The sequence below is a fragment of the Notamacropus eugenii genome, chromosome 2 (genome assembly GCF_028372415.1).
Source record: "Notamacropus eugenii isolate mMacEug1 chromosome 2, mMacEug1.pri_v2, whole genome shotgun sequence".
In the NCBI taxonomy this organism is placed as follows: Eukaryota; Metazoa; Chordata; class Mammalia; order Diprotodontia; family Macropodidae; genus Notamacropus; species Notamacropus eugenii.
Window position 1 is genome coordinate 191,022,933 of NC_092873.1, and position 19,271 is coordinate 191,042,203.

General features: G+C 38.3%; 1 protein-coding gene across 2 annotated transcripts in view; it reads left to right on the forward strand.

Annotated features, from left to right (window-relative positions):
* Window positions 1-1,612: 1,612 nt before the first annotated feature.
* RPF2 (ribosome production factor 2 homolog) overlaps window positions 1,613-19,271 on the forward strand; it is a 37,517-nt gene continuing 19,858 nt past the window's right edge. The window contains exons 1-7 of one of the 2 annotated variants that reach the window (XM_072643056.1): window positions 1,613-1,849; window positions 4,203-4,335; window positions 4,729-4,766; window positions 8,722-8,761; window positions 11,034-11,115; window positions 11,598-11,674; window positions 16,874-16,973. In XM_072643056.1, the coding sequence (XP_072499157.1) occupies window positions 1,827-1,849; window positions 4,203-4,335; window positions 4,729-4,766; window positions 8,722-8,761; window positions 11,034-11,115; window positions 11,598-11,674; window positions 16,874-16,973 (493 nt within the window). In that variant the 5' untranslated portion in view covers window positions 1,613-1,826. Of the gene's footprint in view, window positions 1,850-1,918; window positions 2,428-4,202; window positions 4,336-4,728; window positions 4,767-8,721; window positions 8,762-11,033; window positions 11,116-11,597; window positions 11,675-16,873; window positions 16,974-19,271 lie in introns of those variants that run through there. The other variant, XM_072643057.1, reaches the window with a different exon arrangement.

Consider the following 19,271-nt stretch of genomic DNA (forward strand, 5'->3'; position numbering starts at 1 on the left):
GATAAGGAGGGAGAGCATTCTAGGCATGGGGCAACCAGAGAAAATGCCTGGGGTTTTGTCTCTGAAACAGCCAGGAAGCCAGTGTCACTGGATTGAAGATTAGGCAGTGGAGAGTAAGGTATAAGAAGGCTGGAAAGGTAGGAGGGGGCTAGGTTATGAAGGTCGAGTTGCCAAACAGACTATTGTATTTGATCGTGGAGGCAATGAGGAGTCACTGAAGTTTATTGGGGTTGTTGCCATGGTTTGATTTGCTTTTGGAAAATCACTTATAGTGACTGAGTGGAGGATGTATTGGAGTGGGAGAGAGACTTGAGGCAGACAGATCCACTAGCAGGCTACTATAATAGTCCAAGTGTGCACAATGAGGGCCTGCCCAAGAGTAGTGGCAGTATCAGAAGAGAGGGTGTATTGGAGAGATGTTGCAAAGGAGAAATTGACAAACCTTGGCAACAGCTTGGATATGGGTGTGTGTGTGTGTGTGTGTGTGTGTGTGTGTGTGTGTGTGTGTGTGTCTGTATGTCTGTGTGTGTCTGTGTGTGTCTGTGTGTGTGTGGCAGAGAGAGACAGAGAGAAAGATCATAAGAGATCCAGGATGATTTCTGGATGAGAGCCTGAGGGACTGAAAAGGTTACTTGGTAGTTACAGAGAATTTTGGATAGATATTAAGTTCAGGTTTGGACAATTTGAGTTTAAGATGTCTACAGATAGCAGTTGGTGGGGCAGTGAACAATGCTGGATCTGGAGTCAGGAAGACTGGAGCCTCAGAAGCTTACTAGCTGACTATTCCTGGGCAAGTCACTTAACTTTTCTCTGCCTCAGTTTCCTCAACTGCCTAATGGAGATAATAATAGCACCTACTTCTCAGGATTATTGTGAAGATCAAATCAGATAATAAAAAAAATTGCTTAGTATAGTGCCTACCACATAGCGGATGCTATACAAAATGGGAATAATAATAGCATGTTTCCCAGGGTTGTTGTAAAGATCAAATTAAATTGCTGAAAAATGAATATTAAGATTTTTTAATGTAATTGAGAATATTTAATGAAATAAATAAAAATATATCAAAAAGATCAGATCAAATGATATTTTTAAGAAGCCCTAAGTACAGTACCTAGCACATAAATGTTGGTATACAAAATGAGGCTAGTAATAGCACTTACCTATCAGGGTTGTTGTGAAGATCAATTCAGAATAAATGAAAATCAAAAGAAAAAATGTAACTCGGAAATATTAAACGAAATAAAACTTTTTAAAAAAATCAAATTAGGCATTTTTAGAAATCGCTTATTACTCTGCCTAGCACATATTAGGTGCTGTATACAAAATAAAGGCAGTAATAGCATCTGCCTTTCAGGGTTATTATGAAGATCAAATCAGATAATATTTTCTAAAAGCTCTCAGATGTATAATAGGCGCCATATACAAACTTACTCCCTTCCCCTACAGGACAAATTCCTGTTGGTGTTAAAAACACACCTGACATAAAACACGGTGACATTTCTTGAGCTCACACAGGCGTTTAAACCCAGTGACTGTGAGAAACAGTTCCTACTGCGCAGTCGCAGGGAAAGAAGGCGTCTGGTAACCATAGCAACCGGGGCAAACATTCATTCCTCATTAAAAATGGCCGCCCCTACATGTCTATTGCTCTCATTCTCCTGCGGAGCCTTATTGGATGGTACAGTCCAAGTCTGGTAGGGCGGATGTGACGTCACCAAGCAACTTCCAGTTCCGCCTGTAGGAGTCCGAGCTGGGAGAACCATGGTGGTTTGAGTCTCATTCCCGCGGCGCACGTGGTTCTTGGCGTCCTGGTTGCTGGAGCGATGGCCGAACTGGACCGCGTAGTGTAAGTGGGAGGTGTTGGGGAAGGCTTTATCTTTAACCCTGTCGCTAGGCCCTCCATGCCTCTGCGCTTCCTTTTCCTTCCTCCAGCCCCGGAGGGAGTCCGGCTGGGACCGGCCTGGAAGAGCCGGCGGAAGACGCGACCCCTCGGACCTAGGGGACTGGGGAGGGGGTTGGCGGATGCCAACAGTTAGAGAAATGAGACCCCCGGGGATGCCGCGGGGCGTGTTGGCTTCTCCTTACCAGCCCGAGTTCTTCCTTCTCCACTTCTCTTCTTGAAGGAGAACAGCCCAGGCCTGCCCAACCTGCGCCCCAGTTCTGAGGAGCGTGTCAGATCCTTAGCTGGAGAAGCCTCTGGAGTCAGGAGCTGGTGGTGTTTGGCAGGACTGCGTTTGTGTTTGTATTCCAGGGCTCTACGGCCCGCTGCCTGGTGTGTCGTAGGCGGTTCCGTTCTTGTTGGATGAACGAATGCATGAATAAGTGAATGGGATAGAGAATGCAGAACATAAAATGTCCCCTCTGCCTTCTTTCATAGAATAGCCGTCCATGCCATAGCCTTGTCTTAAAATTAAACCTATCCAAGTAGGTAATGCAAAGGTTAAGATCTTTTAAAAAGTCATTGTATGAATTATTATCAAATTATTGATTAATTAAATAACCCTGAATTATTATTTAAAATATTATCAGAAGTGTTGTTTTCAGATCCTCATTCTCTTTTTCTCTCTCTCCTTCGCCTCCTTCCCGTTTCCTTGAGCTAGTAAATCTCAGTGCTCAGCTCTCTTAGACTGAATTGCAGAGGAAGTACATGGGTATCCGTTTTCTCACTGTGGAGTTCGCTGTACTAGCGAAATCACAAGGCTCATTTCTCTCTCTTCTGGGTGCACAGATCCTGAAGCATGGTGGTCAGAGGGGAGAAGTAGGGACTTAGTGGGAAAGAGGTAGTAGTGAAATTGACCAAAAGTGGTAATGGATTGGATGTGCGGAATGAGCGCCTGCAGAACAGAGATGATTGCAGCCTCTGTAGCTAAGTGGGAAAGTTAAGGAGCAGTTCAGTTTTAGGAAGGTAGAGTTGATTTTGAATGGGTTTAGTTTGAAAAATGTTGGGGAGAATCGTAAGGAGAAGAGAGGTTTAGCTACTAGTTGAAGGTACAGGTGTGGAATTCAGAGGACTAAGGCTGAAGATAAAAATATAGATTTAGGAATTATCTGTTTAGAGAGACTAGCAGAAACAGCTTGAGTGGAGTCTTGGGCAGTTTGTTTAACTGAAATGAAAAATTTGGGGGGGTGTTCTGTTTTTGATTTGATTAGATTAATTTACGAAAGTTATTATAAAATGGTACCATGAAATCCCCTTTAGTTGTTTAAGTTCTCCCTCTTGAAATTCTTTCATATTTGCTTTTCCACATGTTGTATGTGTTGCCCTCCTCTCACCCCCAATATATTCTCCTTGAGGGCAAAGACTTTTGTTTTTGTCTTTGTATGCCTAGTATTTAGGGTATGCTTTTCACATAGTCCATTTTGACAGTTAGTAGGTGTTTGTTGAGCTGAATCATTAGTTATTATTCTGGGTCTATCCATTCAACCTCGTTCTGAATCTAAGTGTACTCATGTATAGCCCACACTTTTCCATCTTGTCCACAAGAATAACCTCAGAAAGTTTGTCAATGTTTTCCAAAATCTCAGTAAAGTATACTACATCATGTTCTTGTTGCTCTACTTGGGTCTATTAAAAAGAGACAGTATATGGTACAATGGAATGAGCACTGTATTTGGAGTGAGAGGACCTGGCCCCGACCTATCTTTCCATCCTTTTTATACATTATTCCCCTTCCCATATTCCAGCCAAAGTGGTTTTCGCACTGTTTTTCATTTTCATATATTGTTCTTCATCTTCTGTTTCTGTATCTTTGCCCTGTCTGTCTCCCATATCTTGAATGCATTGCCTCCTGACCTCTGCCTCATAGACTTTGATGACTTGGGACATATCCACTCCACAGTGTATCATCATTATAGGATTTTAGTGGAGAATTTGTCTCTTTCACAATTTTATAAGAGTGATCTCCCTTAAAAACATTTTTCTTTTTTTTCAGTCAAAAGTAGTATTATTAATTCTGGTGTCTCAGAAGCAGAAGAAAAAAAAAAAGAAGACATTCCCCTCTTTCTGAACTTCTGCCTCAAGCTAAAAATATTTTTTTCACATGAATGTAATTCATGATCTTAGTAGAAGCATATATTTTAACTTTCATGTAATTTTTGAAAGAGTAATTTAATTATTTAAATGATTATTGTGACCTAAATGTAAAAAATGGTGCTTATATTCAAGTGTGATTTCTATACTGTCAAATTTCTTTATACAGAAAGCCCAAAACAAAACGGGCCAAGAGATTCCTTGAGAAGAGAGAGCCTAAACTCAATGAAAATGTTAAAAATGCCATGCTTATTAAAGGAGGAAATGCAAATGCAACAATTACTCAAGTACTCAGAGATATGGTAAGTGCATTTTAAAAACCTAAAACTATTTCTATAATTACTGAAAGTACTTTCTGAAAGTAATTGAGAAAGTTTTCAACATGGCTCTTAATTTAAAATATCTCATTAGAGTAAGGCTTTTCTTTCAAGAAGTAAAAAGGCATATTTATACTGGGTGGACTGCTGAAGAATATTGAAACCTTGAGTGAGGGGAAATTCAAAGTGATGTGAAGAAGGATGATAACTGAAAAATTATGACATCATAAAAATGATAGGTCAAAGTCATACTGATGCAGTGTTTCTTTGGTCTTAGTGCTCTAAGAATGGGAATCATCTTGAACAATAAATACGATCATGTTTGCTGAGATTTCAAATTATTTTGATGTTTTCGTGACTCTAAATTCTCTTTTGCAGTATGCTTTGAAGAAACCTTATAGCGTTTTATATAAAAAGTGAGTAATGTTTTAATGTTTTTTTAAATCAGGTATGCATTTTGGCATCTGATATATTGTACAGTAGCCTCATGGGGAAAGTAAGAGTTTGAGGATAAGAAGCACTAGTTTCTTTAAGACAGATCATATAAAAAAATATTTTAAGGAGGATTAATGGATCTAGATCAGGCTGATGAGGAATTTTTTTTTAAGTTTCTTTTTACATGATCTACATATTTATCCTCATAACACCTCTGTTTTTAATTTTTCCTTGCACCTTCTGTACTTGTTTTCCCTTTCTCATACTCACAGATTCTTCCCCTTGCCATTTTAATCCTGTATTCTACATTCCTTTATTTTACTTTATCTTAGCCTTTATTCCCTGGAATCCCTTTAGCTCATTCTCTGCACTGCAGGCTTGTTCTGTATAAGGACCACTCTCACTGTGTTGACTTTTATTTCCCTTCAACTTCTTTACAGGTAAATAGAGAATGAAAGAAGCAATTGCTTATTAAGGACCTGCTTTAGGCTGGGTATTGAGAGAAAGTTATAAAAATTTAAGAGGACATAGCTCTTGCCCTCATGGAATTGAATCTTATAATGTAAAAAATATCTGACAACTGTGGGTGAAATATGGAATACATGACTTTGATGATATCTGTAAGAAAAATTGAAATTTGACAACTACATAGCTTGAAAAAAGAAGACCAGAAGATGGTTATTACCTTTTGGTTAAATACTCTTATCTCCTCAGTAAAATGTGTGTTCCTTGAGGGCAGTGACTTGTTTGTTATTCCTATCCTTGACACGCACATTTTTATCAATCAGTAAGCATTTATTAGGTGTCTGCATGTGTTCTTGGCACGGTGCTAAATATTGGGAATACAAGTAAGAATTATGAATCCGTGCCTTAATTGTAAAGAATTTGCACTCTAATGGGGATGGCAACAGGGGACACACATATCTTTTAAATATATAGGTAGATGACACAGTGGATAGAGTTGTAGACCCAGAGTCAGGTAGACAAGTTCAAAGTAAGCCTCAAACCCTTCCTAGCTTTGTTACCCTAGGAGCAAGTCATCTAACCATGGTCTACTTCAATTTCTTCACTGATAAAATGGGGGTAATAACAGTATCCATCTCTCAGAGTTCTTACAAGAATAAAATGAAGTAGTATTTGTGGAAGTGCTTTGCAAGCCCTAAAACTAGTATAAATGCTAGCTAATAATGTTATTATGATTAAAAGTAATAAAGACAAATACAAAGTCATTAAATACAAGATAATTTGGGAGTTGGCAAGGATCAGAGAAAGGCTGAATGTAAAAGATGGTTCTTGAGATGCTTCTTAAAGGAAGAAAGGGATTCTGGGGCAAAGGTGAGGAGGAACTGGATTCCAGTCATGGTACAAAGGCAAGGAGGTGGGAGATGGGATGTCCTGAGGGAAGAGCAGAGAAAAGGCCAGTTTAGATGAATAGTTGAGTGCTGAAAGGGGAAGTAATTTCCAGTGAGACTAGAAAGATAGATTGGGGTCAGGTCATAAAGAACTTTAAAAGTTAACATAGGAGTTCATAGTTTATCCTAAAGGCAGGAGGAAGCCACAGAGTTTGATGGAATAGGAGATTCAGGAAATACTGTGTTGGATAGATTGGAGTGGTGGGAGACTTGAAACAAGTAGACCATTTAGAAGTAGAGGGCCCAGACTAGAGTGAGCTATGTAAGTGAAGAGAAGTGTTCATATGCAAAAGATGTTGTCAAGGTAGAAAGAACAAGACTGAGGAAAAGATTGGATTTGTGGGCTGAGGGCAAGTGAGGCATTAAGATTCATGTCAGGGTGATGAGCTTGGTAAAATGAAAGGGTGCTACTTACGCTTTTGGCAGAAATAGGAAAGTCTGGAAGTGGGTAGCATTTAGGGAGGAAGATACTGAATTCAGTTTTTGTAATTCACTATATTCTCCACGTGAAGTTACTTTACAAAAACTAAAAACAAAAGCATTTTGTCCGCAGGCAGACATTTTATCTACTCACACAAACCTCGTAGTAAAGTGGGAAATAGCTTTTAGAAGGTAAAGGCTGACACCCAATTTAAGAACCTACCAGTACAGTAGAGGCTTTTAACATTTCCAAAAAAGAATCACATACCTGGGGTCTGAGACTGGATTAGAACACAGCTGTCCCTGACACTAAGCCCAGGGTTCCCTCTACTGAGTCATCTAGTTGCCTAAGGAGTAATGACCTGAGAACATTCTTGGGGGAAAGAGGAAATCAAGAGATTGGAGTTATGGTGGGTGAATAAATTTAGGAGTGAGGCATAAGAGAGCTGTTATGGTCAGATAGAGGAATGTCACAGAGTTTCTAATTAAGGAGGTGGAAGACTTATGGGTAATGGTGAGATCCAGAATGTGTTTGTCCAGCATAGGTGAAGTAAAGGAGTAGATCATAGAATTTTAGGTGCTTGAGGAACTGGGAAATGAGGTAGGTTTGAGGGAACATCTGTGTGAATATTAAAGGCCCTCCAGTAAAAGGGCAAAAGTTGGGGAGGAGAGAAAGATAGTGAGCCAGGAGAGACAGTGACCTAGGGGTAGGTGTCCTGTAGTCACTAGAATTTTGATTTGGGTAGAAAATTTTGATTGAGTGGGCTTCAGAAGTGAAATAGGTTACTGACTGAAGGAGGTAAAGGGGGAATCTGGCACTAACCATGAAGAGCAGGGAGTATTCTGACTCACCCACCAGTGTGGACCAGGGTGTTGGGAGAAAATATAGCCATTACTGCAGAGTATGGCAGGAGATATGGTGTTGTCTGAGAGGAATTAGGTCTCACTGGGGATTAATAGATAGGAAGGATTGTAAGCGAGGTCTGGGATGAAAAGGAGTTTGTTCATTATGGAACGAAAATTCTAGAGGGCAAAATGAAAGGGAGGGAAGGTGATAAGCAAGATTGGACTGGGATATGGGTGGGGTAGGGTTAAGGAGGATAGGAATGAGACAACGAGAGGAGATGGCTAGCACATAGTACATATTTGTTGTATTGAGTTAGATTGTTAGGAGCAAAACAGTTTTCATATCCTCTAAGTACAGTTATGGCAGGGGGGAGAAGGGAATAATAATAATTCAACCTGTTTTTCCATATGGTAAGATGATGCTACAGGTGAAATTGATTATAAATAACACTTAGAACTTTTATAATTAAGCATAAGAAAGCAAACTATAAAAAGTTAGAAAAAAGGGAATGGTATCGAATGTTTTAGCTTTTCACAATTGATAATCATTTTTAACTATTAAAATTAATGATGAAATATAGTGTATGACTTTATATATTTAAGTTCTGCATAACAAACAGTATTAAGCTTAAAAAAAAGTTATGTTGGAAAATGCATGCCATAAACTTAATAGATAAAAACTTAAAAAATAAAGTGTATATTCAAAGGAATCACCCAGATCCCATGAGATCAGGCCTGTACAACATAAGGCCTGCAGGTGGTTTTACATGCTTGACATTTTTTGCTGGCTGCCCCAAATCCTTTGGAGGACCATATGTTGTGCAGGTGCGCATTAGATAAATGGTGAAAATATATAGGCCAACACATAAGAAAAAGGATACACGTATTATAAGCTCTCTCTTGAGCAAATGTTTAAGCTTGTTGATTTAAGTAACTTGAGGTATCAGTTTACATCCATTAAACTGAGAAAGAATAATTAAGAAGGGCAAAACTCGATCTTGGCAGGGTTGTTGAGAAACACATTCAGTGTATATACTGCTGGAAGAATTATAAATTAGTAATATCTTTCAGGAGGGGATTCTGGTAATCCATAATAAGTCACACAAATAATCTTACCTTTTACGCCAATAATATATTATTGAGAATATATTCAGTATACTATATTTCATTATTATAAGCTTTGAGTGTCAGTTAAAAAATGAAGTGCACAAATTATAATAACATTAATATTTTTGGTCATTTATTTTTATATTCTTAGAAAAAACATTACTAGACCTTTTGAGGATCAGACATCATTGGTAAGTATAAAGCAGCTCTCTAATGTGTTAGGGCCTGATGCGGTTGTTGGGATAGCTGAGTGTAGTACGACATCATTTGTGGTTGGGGAATTACAAATCATGCTACATATGAAATACATGTAATATATAGAACAGATCGTAATCTGTTTTGGAGAAAAGTCATTTCCTTCATTTACTTAAATGATTTGTGAGTTCATCACCCTAGACCAGTGGTGTCAGACTCAGAAATGGGGGCCACCAAACTGTATGTAAGGATCCCTTTGGGTAGCGTATTGACTTAGTAAACCACATATTAACATTATTTTCTATTATTTCTTTTGTTAAGTATTTCCCAGTTACATTTTAATCTGTTCAGCCCACACTGAGGAATGTTGTGGGCTTTGTGGGCCACGTTTTTGACACCTCTGCTCTCAACACTCCATTGATACACATTGCAACTCGTACATGACTTAGTAGGTAGTTCTTGGTAGTTTCTTCAGCTCAAAAATCCGTTACCATGCAGCCAACATTATGATGATAAATCTCGTCAGATGCTACAAGACTGGTATTCAGATGACAGATGTGCTATATCACCAAGTTCATAGTGGAAGAAATCCTTTCCATCTTGATAGGAACTGCCAGACCCTGTACTCTGCTGGGTTAGCCTTTAAAAGTCCACATTGATATCACTGCGTGGCACTGAAGGGGTTGGGTTTCATGAGAAATACTTTTAGCTTCCATAGTAATCTTTTTTTAGGAGGTGCTTTATACAGTGTTTCTGATTGTTATTGTTATTGTCACATTTAGAAAAGGAAATTAATCATTAACCAATAGGAAGAAACTCACATCACACCAGGTACAGTGGGAGAGCTTCGTGTCCAAGTGCAAGTGGTTCTTGATAAGGGGGCCAAGGTGAGCTTTGCTGCCATCAGGAGGATAGTATGTCCCCATCAAGCATGAGTGAAAATGAGGCAGAAAGGGATTTGGGGAGGGGGGGACAAGGAGGATCTGGAATCCAAAGTTTTGGAATGGAAAGTAAGATGAAAGGGTCACAGAGGCCTTATGTGTGTACATGTCTGTGTGTGTGTGTGTGTGTGTGTGTGTGTGTGTGTGTGTGTGTGTGTGTGTGTATTATCTAAAAGTGATTTTCTACAGCTGAGTACAGTGATTATAACAAATTCTTGGCCCTATAGAAATGAGGAGGTAGTTGTATGGGGAATATTGCATTACTCTTAGATGTGATGAAGGGAGGAGTATACTCCGAAATGACATGATATCAAAACAAAAAATATCAATTTTGCTTTTAATAGCCTTTTCTTTGGTTTTATTTTGAGATGTTTTTTTATTGATTCATTGTGTTTTTAGAGCACCTGGTACCTCATTTTTGAAAGTTAACCAGACTGTCAGATAAAGGGATGATGATTGATAGTATGTAACATTCCATACTCAAAGGCTACTACCTCTCTACCAAGAAGGAATTGTGTTCCAAAATCAATCTTCTGCAAACATCACTGGTCAATGCATTTAATCTGAATTCTGTTGCCTTGTAGTCTTCTCTTCATTCATCTTTTAATATAATTTTGTATATTGTTCTGATTCTACTTTCTTTAATCTGTGTCTGTTCTTGGGGCTTCCTTAGCATTCATATGTCAGTATCTTTAGCCATTTTCCAGTTGATGGGCATCTGCTTTAGTTCCAGTGCTATTGTGTTTCAATTAAAAAGAAAAAGTGTTACTGTAAATGTTTTGTTTTATATGCTATCTTCCTTTTTGTAATTAACGTTTTTGATGTATATACCCAGTAGTGAGATGGCTGGGTCATAGGGTATGAACAGCTTAAAGTTTTTTCAACAAATTCTGTATTGTTCACCAGAGCCAGTTTATAGTTCTAGTAACAGCATGTGCTTGTCTGCCCATAACCTCACAAACATTGACTGTTTCAGTCTTTGTCAATTTGAATATGAGGCTAAACTCAAAATTTATTGACTTGTATCTCTCTTATTAGTTAATGATTAGAAACATTATTTCATATGGTTGCTGATGGGTCATATTTTGTCTTTTGAAAACTGTTCATATATTTTGACTGCTTATCTAGACCACTTACTAATCTATTGGAGAATAGCTCTTTGTTTTGTTATGTATGTGTCTTAATTGCTTGGTGATTTTAGATATCAGACTTTAATCAGAGCTGCTTAATGCTGACTTTTCCCACAATCTGTAGCTTCTCTTTTATTCAAGTTGCAATGATTTTGTTGGGTATAAACTTTTAAATTTTCCTTTCTTTGACTTTATAGGAATTTTTTTCAAAGAAGTCAGATTGCTCCTTATTCATGTTTGGGTCTCATAATAAGAAACGACCAAATAATCTCATAGTCGGTAAGTGAATGTAAGAGTGATCACCGTTGAGTGAAGCCCTCTCTTTCTGGTTGTGTTCTGAGGTTCTGCATCTAGGAATAGATAGTATATTCTAAAGATAATTCTGTATGTCATTGAATATAATCATATAATTCCTTAGGTTCTAGTTTGCATCTATAAAATGGACATAGCTCCCTTGTATTGTCTAGCATAGTATGTATATATAGTTTTCAGGTGTATATGGTTTCAAAAGAGTGATAATGACACATGATAAAATGGTTTCCCAAAAGGAAGACACCTAAAAATGCTAAGTCAGTAATATAACATAACTCGTATACTGAACAGAGGAGGGAAAGGTAAGAGACAGTGTGTCCTTCAAGAATAAAAGTGGGGGAAAAGGCTGGTGCCATTGGATAGTGTGAGCATGCATACCAGTTGGTGTATACCAAAGGCAGTGTTTGGAATGAATGTTTAAGTAGAAACTTTGTGTGTTGTCTTTTTAGGTCGTATGTATGATTATCATATCTTGGATATGATTGAATTAGGTATTGAGAAGTTTGTCTCACTTAAAGATATTAAGGTAAGATGGTTTTTAAAAATTCCTTTTATAACGTTGATGCTGTGCTCTGGTGACATCTCATGGTGAATAGTTGCAATACAGTTTTGTAAACCAAATCGAATAGAAAGGTTTGTTATTTTTTGTTAATACACTATAAGGCATAAGAGATGGGTATATCTACATAACTCTAGAATCATAGGATGTTAAGAGTTGAAAGACTATAAATCTTACAGATTTTGAAGTCTGAGATGAGACCTCAAGAGTTTTTTGATTTATGTTTTTCCTATTAGCGTTTTGGAAGATTTTTCATGTAATTACTGATCATATTTTGTCAGTTTTCAAAACCATTATATCCTTTGATTGCTTATCTTTTGCAGAATAGCTTTCACTCCACATAGATGTCTCAGTTCCTTTTGTAGATTCGCATAAATGGGGAAACCAAGGCAGGAAGAGATTTTTGTTTGTTTTGTTTGCTTAAAGATATACAGCTATCATATCTAGTGGAGAATCCTGAAAATTACATTCTATTTCTGTTTCTGTTTCTCTTGATGTCCTTGGACAGCTTTTTTTCCTTAACTCTTTCATCTTACGTTTTTTAAAAAGCATACTGTTTATACTTTCCTATATAATAAGGATGTTGTGTTGATAAAAGATTATATATTCAAAAATTTTGCCTAAAGGAACATCACACTTATATTTGCTTTCTTAAATGGAATTTATATTTAAATACTTTCTTAATACTTAAATTCCTTAAATACTTAAGTACTTCCTTAATATGGATATTATTACCCACCAAGGGAAAGGAATAGAGCTAGATAAGATTAGCTGTAGGATTCATTACATAAAGCACATGTCCAGGATATACCATTTTCAAGGGATAGGGATTGGAATCAGACCTATGATTTCACTGGTAGAGGGAACTCCTCAGATGAGGAAACTTCCTGTCACCAATGCTAGGCATTACCTCTCTGCAACTTAGGGTCATAGAGAGTTACTGAGGGAATTGTGTGAACCAAACTCACTCCATCTTGTAACTCATTCTGGACCTAGCTCAGTTTCCTTTCTGTTCAGTTATGGGTCTAATCCAATTTCTATCCTGTGAAAAAACTTTATTGCATTGTTTGAACCTAGTCCTGTGTGACTGGGAAGCGGCACAGCCTCTATCTGTTGCTTAGAGACCCTTCTCTAAGGACCTAGGTTGTGCTAACTGGAAACCAAATCAGGTCTGAAGATTGATGCAGAGAGTTTGCTCATAGTTAGATATCTCAAGCAACCCATGGATATTATCTGAGAACTGGCCCTGTACTATTTCTTTGTTCCTTTGATTGAATACAGATACTTGGGGGAGAATGAGGCATCTCTTTTTCTGATTTCAGGGAATTGCACATTTTACCCCTCCCTATTCAGAAAGTCCCTAATCTTTCCTCCAATTAGAAATCAGATTGTGTATCCTGGTTTATATTCTACTGATTGTTTGCCTTTAGTGCATAAAAATCTGTTCCCCACTGTATTCAGGGTCCATTGACAAGCTGAGGAGGCCTGATCCTGATTTGTCATGCAGTTGGCATGCATTGCTTAATAAATTGATGTGCTTGGAAGCTTGAACCTTTGTTTTCTCAGTTGTTTTAAATTTCATCCACATTTCCTAGAGATGCCATTTCAAACAATAACAGATTGAAGAGAGAGGAAACATTTTGCAAATGGGAAATAATTTTTTCTTGTTCTGAAGCAGTAGTGCCCAAGAAGATAAGTATTGCTTTTTGTGTATTTGGGGCAGCTAGGTGGTACAGTGAATAGAGCACTGGGCTTGGAATTAGGAAGCATCATGTTCAGGAGTTCAAATCTGACCTCAGACACTTATTAGCTCTGTGATGCTGGGTAAGTTATTTATCCTGTTTGCCTCAGTTCTTTATTTGTAAAATGAGCTGGAGGAGGAAATGGTAAACTACTCCAGTATCTTTCCCAAGAAAACCTCAGATGAGGTTCAGACACCACTGAAAACGATTGAATAACAACATGCTAGTATTTATCACTTCTTTTATAAGTGAATTTAAATATAAGATAAGCTTAATAAAATTTTGATGTTTTTCAAAAATATGTTAGGGATTGAGGTGCCTATAAGGTGAATGAGGGAATATTTTGTAAAACATTCATGATTTGAGAGTTAATCTGGTCTCTTAAGTTCACAGGGATTTGTGCCAGCATCGAGTAGAGACCTGGGATCTTGCTTATTTTTGCTAATGATTCAGCAAATTAAGTTGAATATTTATTAAGTCTGTATTTTGTACAGAGGACAAAGCTAGGTGCTGAGGAGCGCCACACAAAGTTTCAGTAGGACACACCTGCTTTTATTAAGTTGTTAGTCTAGTAGAAAGACATATCACATTAAAACCAAAACTACAGTACACAATCACAAACAGTGACAGTGTGAGGCTCACTGAAGAGGGTATGGATGGAAAGGGCAGACTATAGAGGATCAGAAAGATAGTATGTAAAGCCTTTAGAGACTAGTGCTGTTTAAATGCTAGTCTTACAAAAGGCAGGAAAATTTGGGTTCTAGTCCTGCCCCAGACACATTTTGGTTCTGTGACACGACTTACATTCTCAGTGCCCTTAGATGATTCTAGAAGTTATAGACAGCTTCCCACATTGGAAAAACCACAGATCCATACCAAACAAAGGTTCACGGATGAAGTACAAAGAAAGCAGTTTCTGAAGTCTAAAGGAGAAGAACCATTCTTTTCTCTTTTCAGGGATGAGGGTGATGAGGCTACAATGAAGACTCATGAGAAGGGGAGTTGTATGTGATGTGGTGGCCCAGGGGATAGAGCACCAAGCCTGGCCTCAGATGCTTACTAACTGTGTGACCCTGGTCAAGTCACTTAATGTCTGTCTGCCTCAATTTTCTTAACTGTAAAATGAGGATAATAGTACCTACCTTTTAGAGTTGTTGTGAGCATTAAATGGAAACAAATATTGTAAGGTGCTTAGCACAGTGTCGTTGTTGACTCTGTGTATTATCCAGGGGCATCAGTGCCAGATCAAGGAGTTACTGAGTAGGGAGCTATTGAAGGGCTTTGAACAGGATTGTGGCATGACCAGATTTATGTATCAGGAAGAAGCAGTGTAGAGAAGTTTAGACTTGGAGTTAGGAAGAGTAGGCGTTAGAGTTATGTGATCCTCAGATTGGGCTCTCCAACCTCTAAAGTCCCTTCTACCTCTAAGTCTGTGATCCTAAAATAAATATGGCAGCAATGTGAGGGATAGATCAGAATGGGCAGAGAGTGAAATCAGTCCAGGCAGGTGAGAATGGAGGCCTGAACTAGTATTGTGGTTAGAGCCACAGGAAACCAGGGAATGGGTGGGACAGAGATTTACTCCTTGCTTAGTTTAGTTGTGATTATTCACAAGGCCATTAGTGGTACTTCATAGCTTCTCTTCTGGATGCTGATTATGATTAGTGGCCTGTACAGGACTACCAACTGCCAAGCAGCAGAACGTGTTTGAAAAACATCACAAAATCCCCAGACATTATTAAAAATGTTGAAAAATGTTCAATTTTAATAACTGTTGTTGATTTCTCTGTTGGATATTGGGAACCTGCCTCTCTTTATCAGGGTAGTTAAAAGTTGTCGCATCCTGAATGAAGCCTTCTGATTAGACTATGACCTAATGCTTACAAGTCCAGCAAGAAGTTAATTAGATGGGTCTTCTCCACTCATTATTTTCTGGATTGGGAGAGCTCTTTCCTGCCAAGTCAGCGTGGCTCTAGTTGTTTGGCTCCTCAGAAGAGGTCTGTAGCTTGTAAATATTTCTGCTTTACTGCCCCAAGTTAATTTTTAGTCATTTAACTGTTACATGTTTTCTCTCACTTGAACTTGACCCAGATAGATCATAGAATTGCTATGATCGCATGTAACCTCTAATAAAATAATAAAATAATTCAGGTTAGCAGTCATACTTCTTGCTTAGCAGGGGCTATTTCATTTAAATAAAAATTTCTTTCACCTGAAGTTCTGTATGATGATGAAATAGTAATTGACTTGATTATTATTGCTGCAGTCCTTCGTGTATACTACTTTAAGGCTTATAAAGCACTTTTTTCAAAGCTTCTTATGAGAAATTGAGCCCTGAAAGACCAGTGACTACAGAGTCTTTGTGTCAGGGTTAAACACTCTGAGATAATAATAATACTCTTTCCATTGTACCAAGCTACTTAGCAGCTACTTAAACTGTACTTTTTCCCTCAGTTAACTCCCACAGAACCCCAGTAGAATTAACTTTTTATAAATATTCCATTACAGGTGTGGTGCCTAAATAATTTACTGAAACTATCATGCCTTTGTTAAGGTGTTTCTCTTTCCTCCACCATGACAGTATTTCACCAGATACCAGCAGCTGATCTTTTATTATGGATCAAACTCAGTGTACAAGGAGTAGTGAGATACCCCAAAGCAGATATACAGAACTTCTGGTTGTCATTGAGGATCTAAGGCAGGCTGCTCGACATACAGCTTGTGGGCTGCTTTGGTGGGTCATGCAGGCTATGAGCATTGACTGTCCTTCCAGTTATTTAATTATCCATACAAGCTCTTATTTCATTCTTAGTATAAACAAATTAGTACAGATAAAGGGGCAGCTAGGTAGTAGGTAGATGGAGAGCTGGGTCTACAGTTAGAAAGATCTAAGTTCAGATTTAGTCTCAGACACTTAACTTGCTATGTGACCTGGGCAAATTACTTAACTTTGCCTCAGTTTCCTCATGTGTAAAATGAGCTGGAAAAGGTATTGGCAAACCGTATCTTTGCCAAGAAAACTAAATAGGGATATAAAGAGTCTGACATAACTGAAATGACTGAACCAAAGCAGAGATAATATACCCAAGCACAAGCAGCAGTCGGACAGAACTGGCTAGGTAGGATCTGATGCATATCGAAGACTGATCAGATGAGAGGTCTTGAGAGCGAAGTTAGCTAAGGCAGAACGATAGGTCGAAGATAATCTAGCGTGTCAGAGGGCAAGAGTAGGGGTGCCAGGAAGAAGGAAGCTCTGGGGATAAACTCTGATAGTAGGACAGAGGACATTTGTTTTTGCAAATATTCACAGAAATGCTTATAATAGCTACGAACTTTTTAAAGCCTTTATTTTTCTGTGGAAGGATGGGAAGCTTAAAAGGTCAACCAGTGGTCTATACTTGAAAAAAAAAATTCTCTTTATTAGAACAGCAAGTGCCCTGAGGGAACCAAACCCATGTTGATATTTGCTGGTGATGCTTTTGATGTGAGTGAAGACTATAGAAGATTGAAAAGTCTTCTCATCGGTAAGTGGTTTTCCTAATGTTCATTATGAAAAATGTAAACAGCAGTTGACGATAGTCTGCCAACCTGCAGCCATGCAGACCTTTTTTTCTTTGCATCTTTTCTTCGATTGTTTTTCTTCACTTTTCCTTCCCTGTCCCCCTCCCCCTTTATTTTACTTTTATCATTCTTCTTTGCCACTGGCACCCTCCCAAATTGGTAAAGACTTTCCTCTCCACGGGCCTTATATAATATTTTCCTTTCGCTCCAAAATAGTTTTTCTTTAATAAGTATTTTTGCTGTTCTGTTCTGTAGGTGTTAGTCAGATCTGTATAGGACATCCAGAGCTAAGAGTTATTGACCTCTGCTATAGATTATGAAGAATGACTTATTTTGAGAAGTAATATTTAAAATTAGGTCAATAAATTAAAACCTGTTAGGAAATAGTTAAAAGTTTAAAACAAGTTCTCTCCCTGCTCATAAACCTTGTGTCCCATTGCCTATAGGTTAAAGTCCAAATTCCTTAACTAGGTATTTGAGGTCTTCTAAGTCTAGCCTCTATTTCCATGTCCAACTCTATCTCTAATTCTCTTTTTTGTTATTCTCTTCCAATAATTATAACCTTGATGTAAGTGACTTCCAAATCCAAACCTCCTGTCTTTACCTTTCCTCTGAACTTGGACACAGTTCCAGATATCTGCTTGATATTTCCAGGTTGTCTTGCTGGTTTCTCAAATTCAATATTTCCCAAAGCAGTTTTTTTATTTTTTCCAGTCAGTAAACATCTTCATGGTTTGTCATGGTTTGTCTCAGATCAACTTAGAGATAATGGGGCTTTGTGCTTGGTGTATGTGGTTCTTGGATGGCCTCTCATCGGGACTATGATCTTTTACATCATGCTTCTTGCCTTGGGGGCACTTCCTTACACCTATATGCTTCACCATCCCTTGCAGTCTGGTTTTCCATTTACATATTCTATTTTCCAGCCAAACTGACTTACCATTGTGGAATCTCATAGAAAATCTTCTTTTAATTCAACTGAAATACCAAGACACAAGTATTCTGTAATCACAAATTCATTCCAGAATTTTCCTTTTAGCAATGTGAAGAAGTCAAGAACAAAACCTTAGGCTCCAGAGACTAGATTTTTACCATTTTATTTTATTTTTTGATGTTGAGTTTCCTTTTATCTCACAGACTGGAAGAGCTGAAGTCTGTCATGGGCCTGAGGGCCTATTACTACTGGCATGCAAGCTCCTTTTCTCTGGCCTGAGCCTTTTCACCCCACCTTAGGAAGCCTATTGGCCCTTTGCTCTTGGGGGCAGACCGTGTTGTGTATGTTGGATTTAGTGTGGACATTTCTTGGTTTCAGCTCTGCTGCCCCTCAGAACTCCCATGCTCAGGTTATCCACCAGTCTCAGTCTCCCCAGTTGCAGGGACTACAGGCATTCCCTGAAGGAACTGGAGGTATGACCTATCTAAGCCCACAGTACTCTCTTTCCCCATTCTGAAGGATTCACAGGGGTGGAGAACTTGTGGCCTAGAGGCCATATGTGGCCTTCTAGGTCCTTGAGCGTGGTCTTTTGACTGATTCCAAGTTTTGCTGAACAGATCCTTTTATTAAGGGGTTTTGTTCTGTCAAAGGACCACACTTGTGGACCTAGAGGGCCACATGTGGCCTTGAAGCCACAGGTTCCCTACCTCTGGAGGTAAGTATTGATCTGGAGAAGGTCTCTTGGGTCAAGAAGAATGATCAAAGAAAGAATTGAATAGTTTTAGAAGATTTAAGTGAATATTGTTCTACTGGGTGGAACTAGTAGAACTATAACTCCAAACTATATTTTATCATGTTGTGACCTTTTTCTTGTTCAAGAGATGTTGCTTTTAATTTTCTTGTGTTTGTCTGGGGTTATGTTTCTTTCAAAACTACATTGTTTATCTGATCTTCTTTTTGAATTTCCTTCTGTTCTCTTCTATACATTTTAAAAAATATTTCAGTGGTTGCCTTTTTTTGACGTCACTATGGCTAACCTTTCCTCTTCCTCTGATCTTGCCCCAACCCCCACCCCATTAACAAAGAGAAAGGAAGAAAAACCCTTGTGAAATTTACCTTAGTCAAGCACAATTAATCTACATATTGACCGTGTCCAAAAGTATATGTCTCTGCATCCTGTGTTCCATCACTTCTCAATCAGGAGGTGGCTGACTGTGTTATCCGAGGTTTTCTGGAGACAGTTAGTTGTTCATTGCTTTGATCAGAAGTCTTTCAGAATTGTTTTTCTTAGTGATGTCTTTTTTGTAAACGTTTTGGTCCTGCTAAC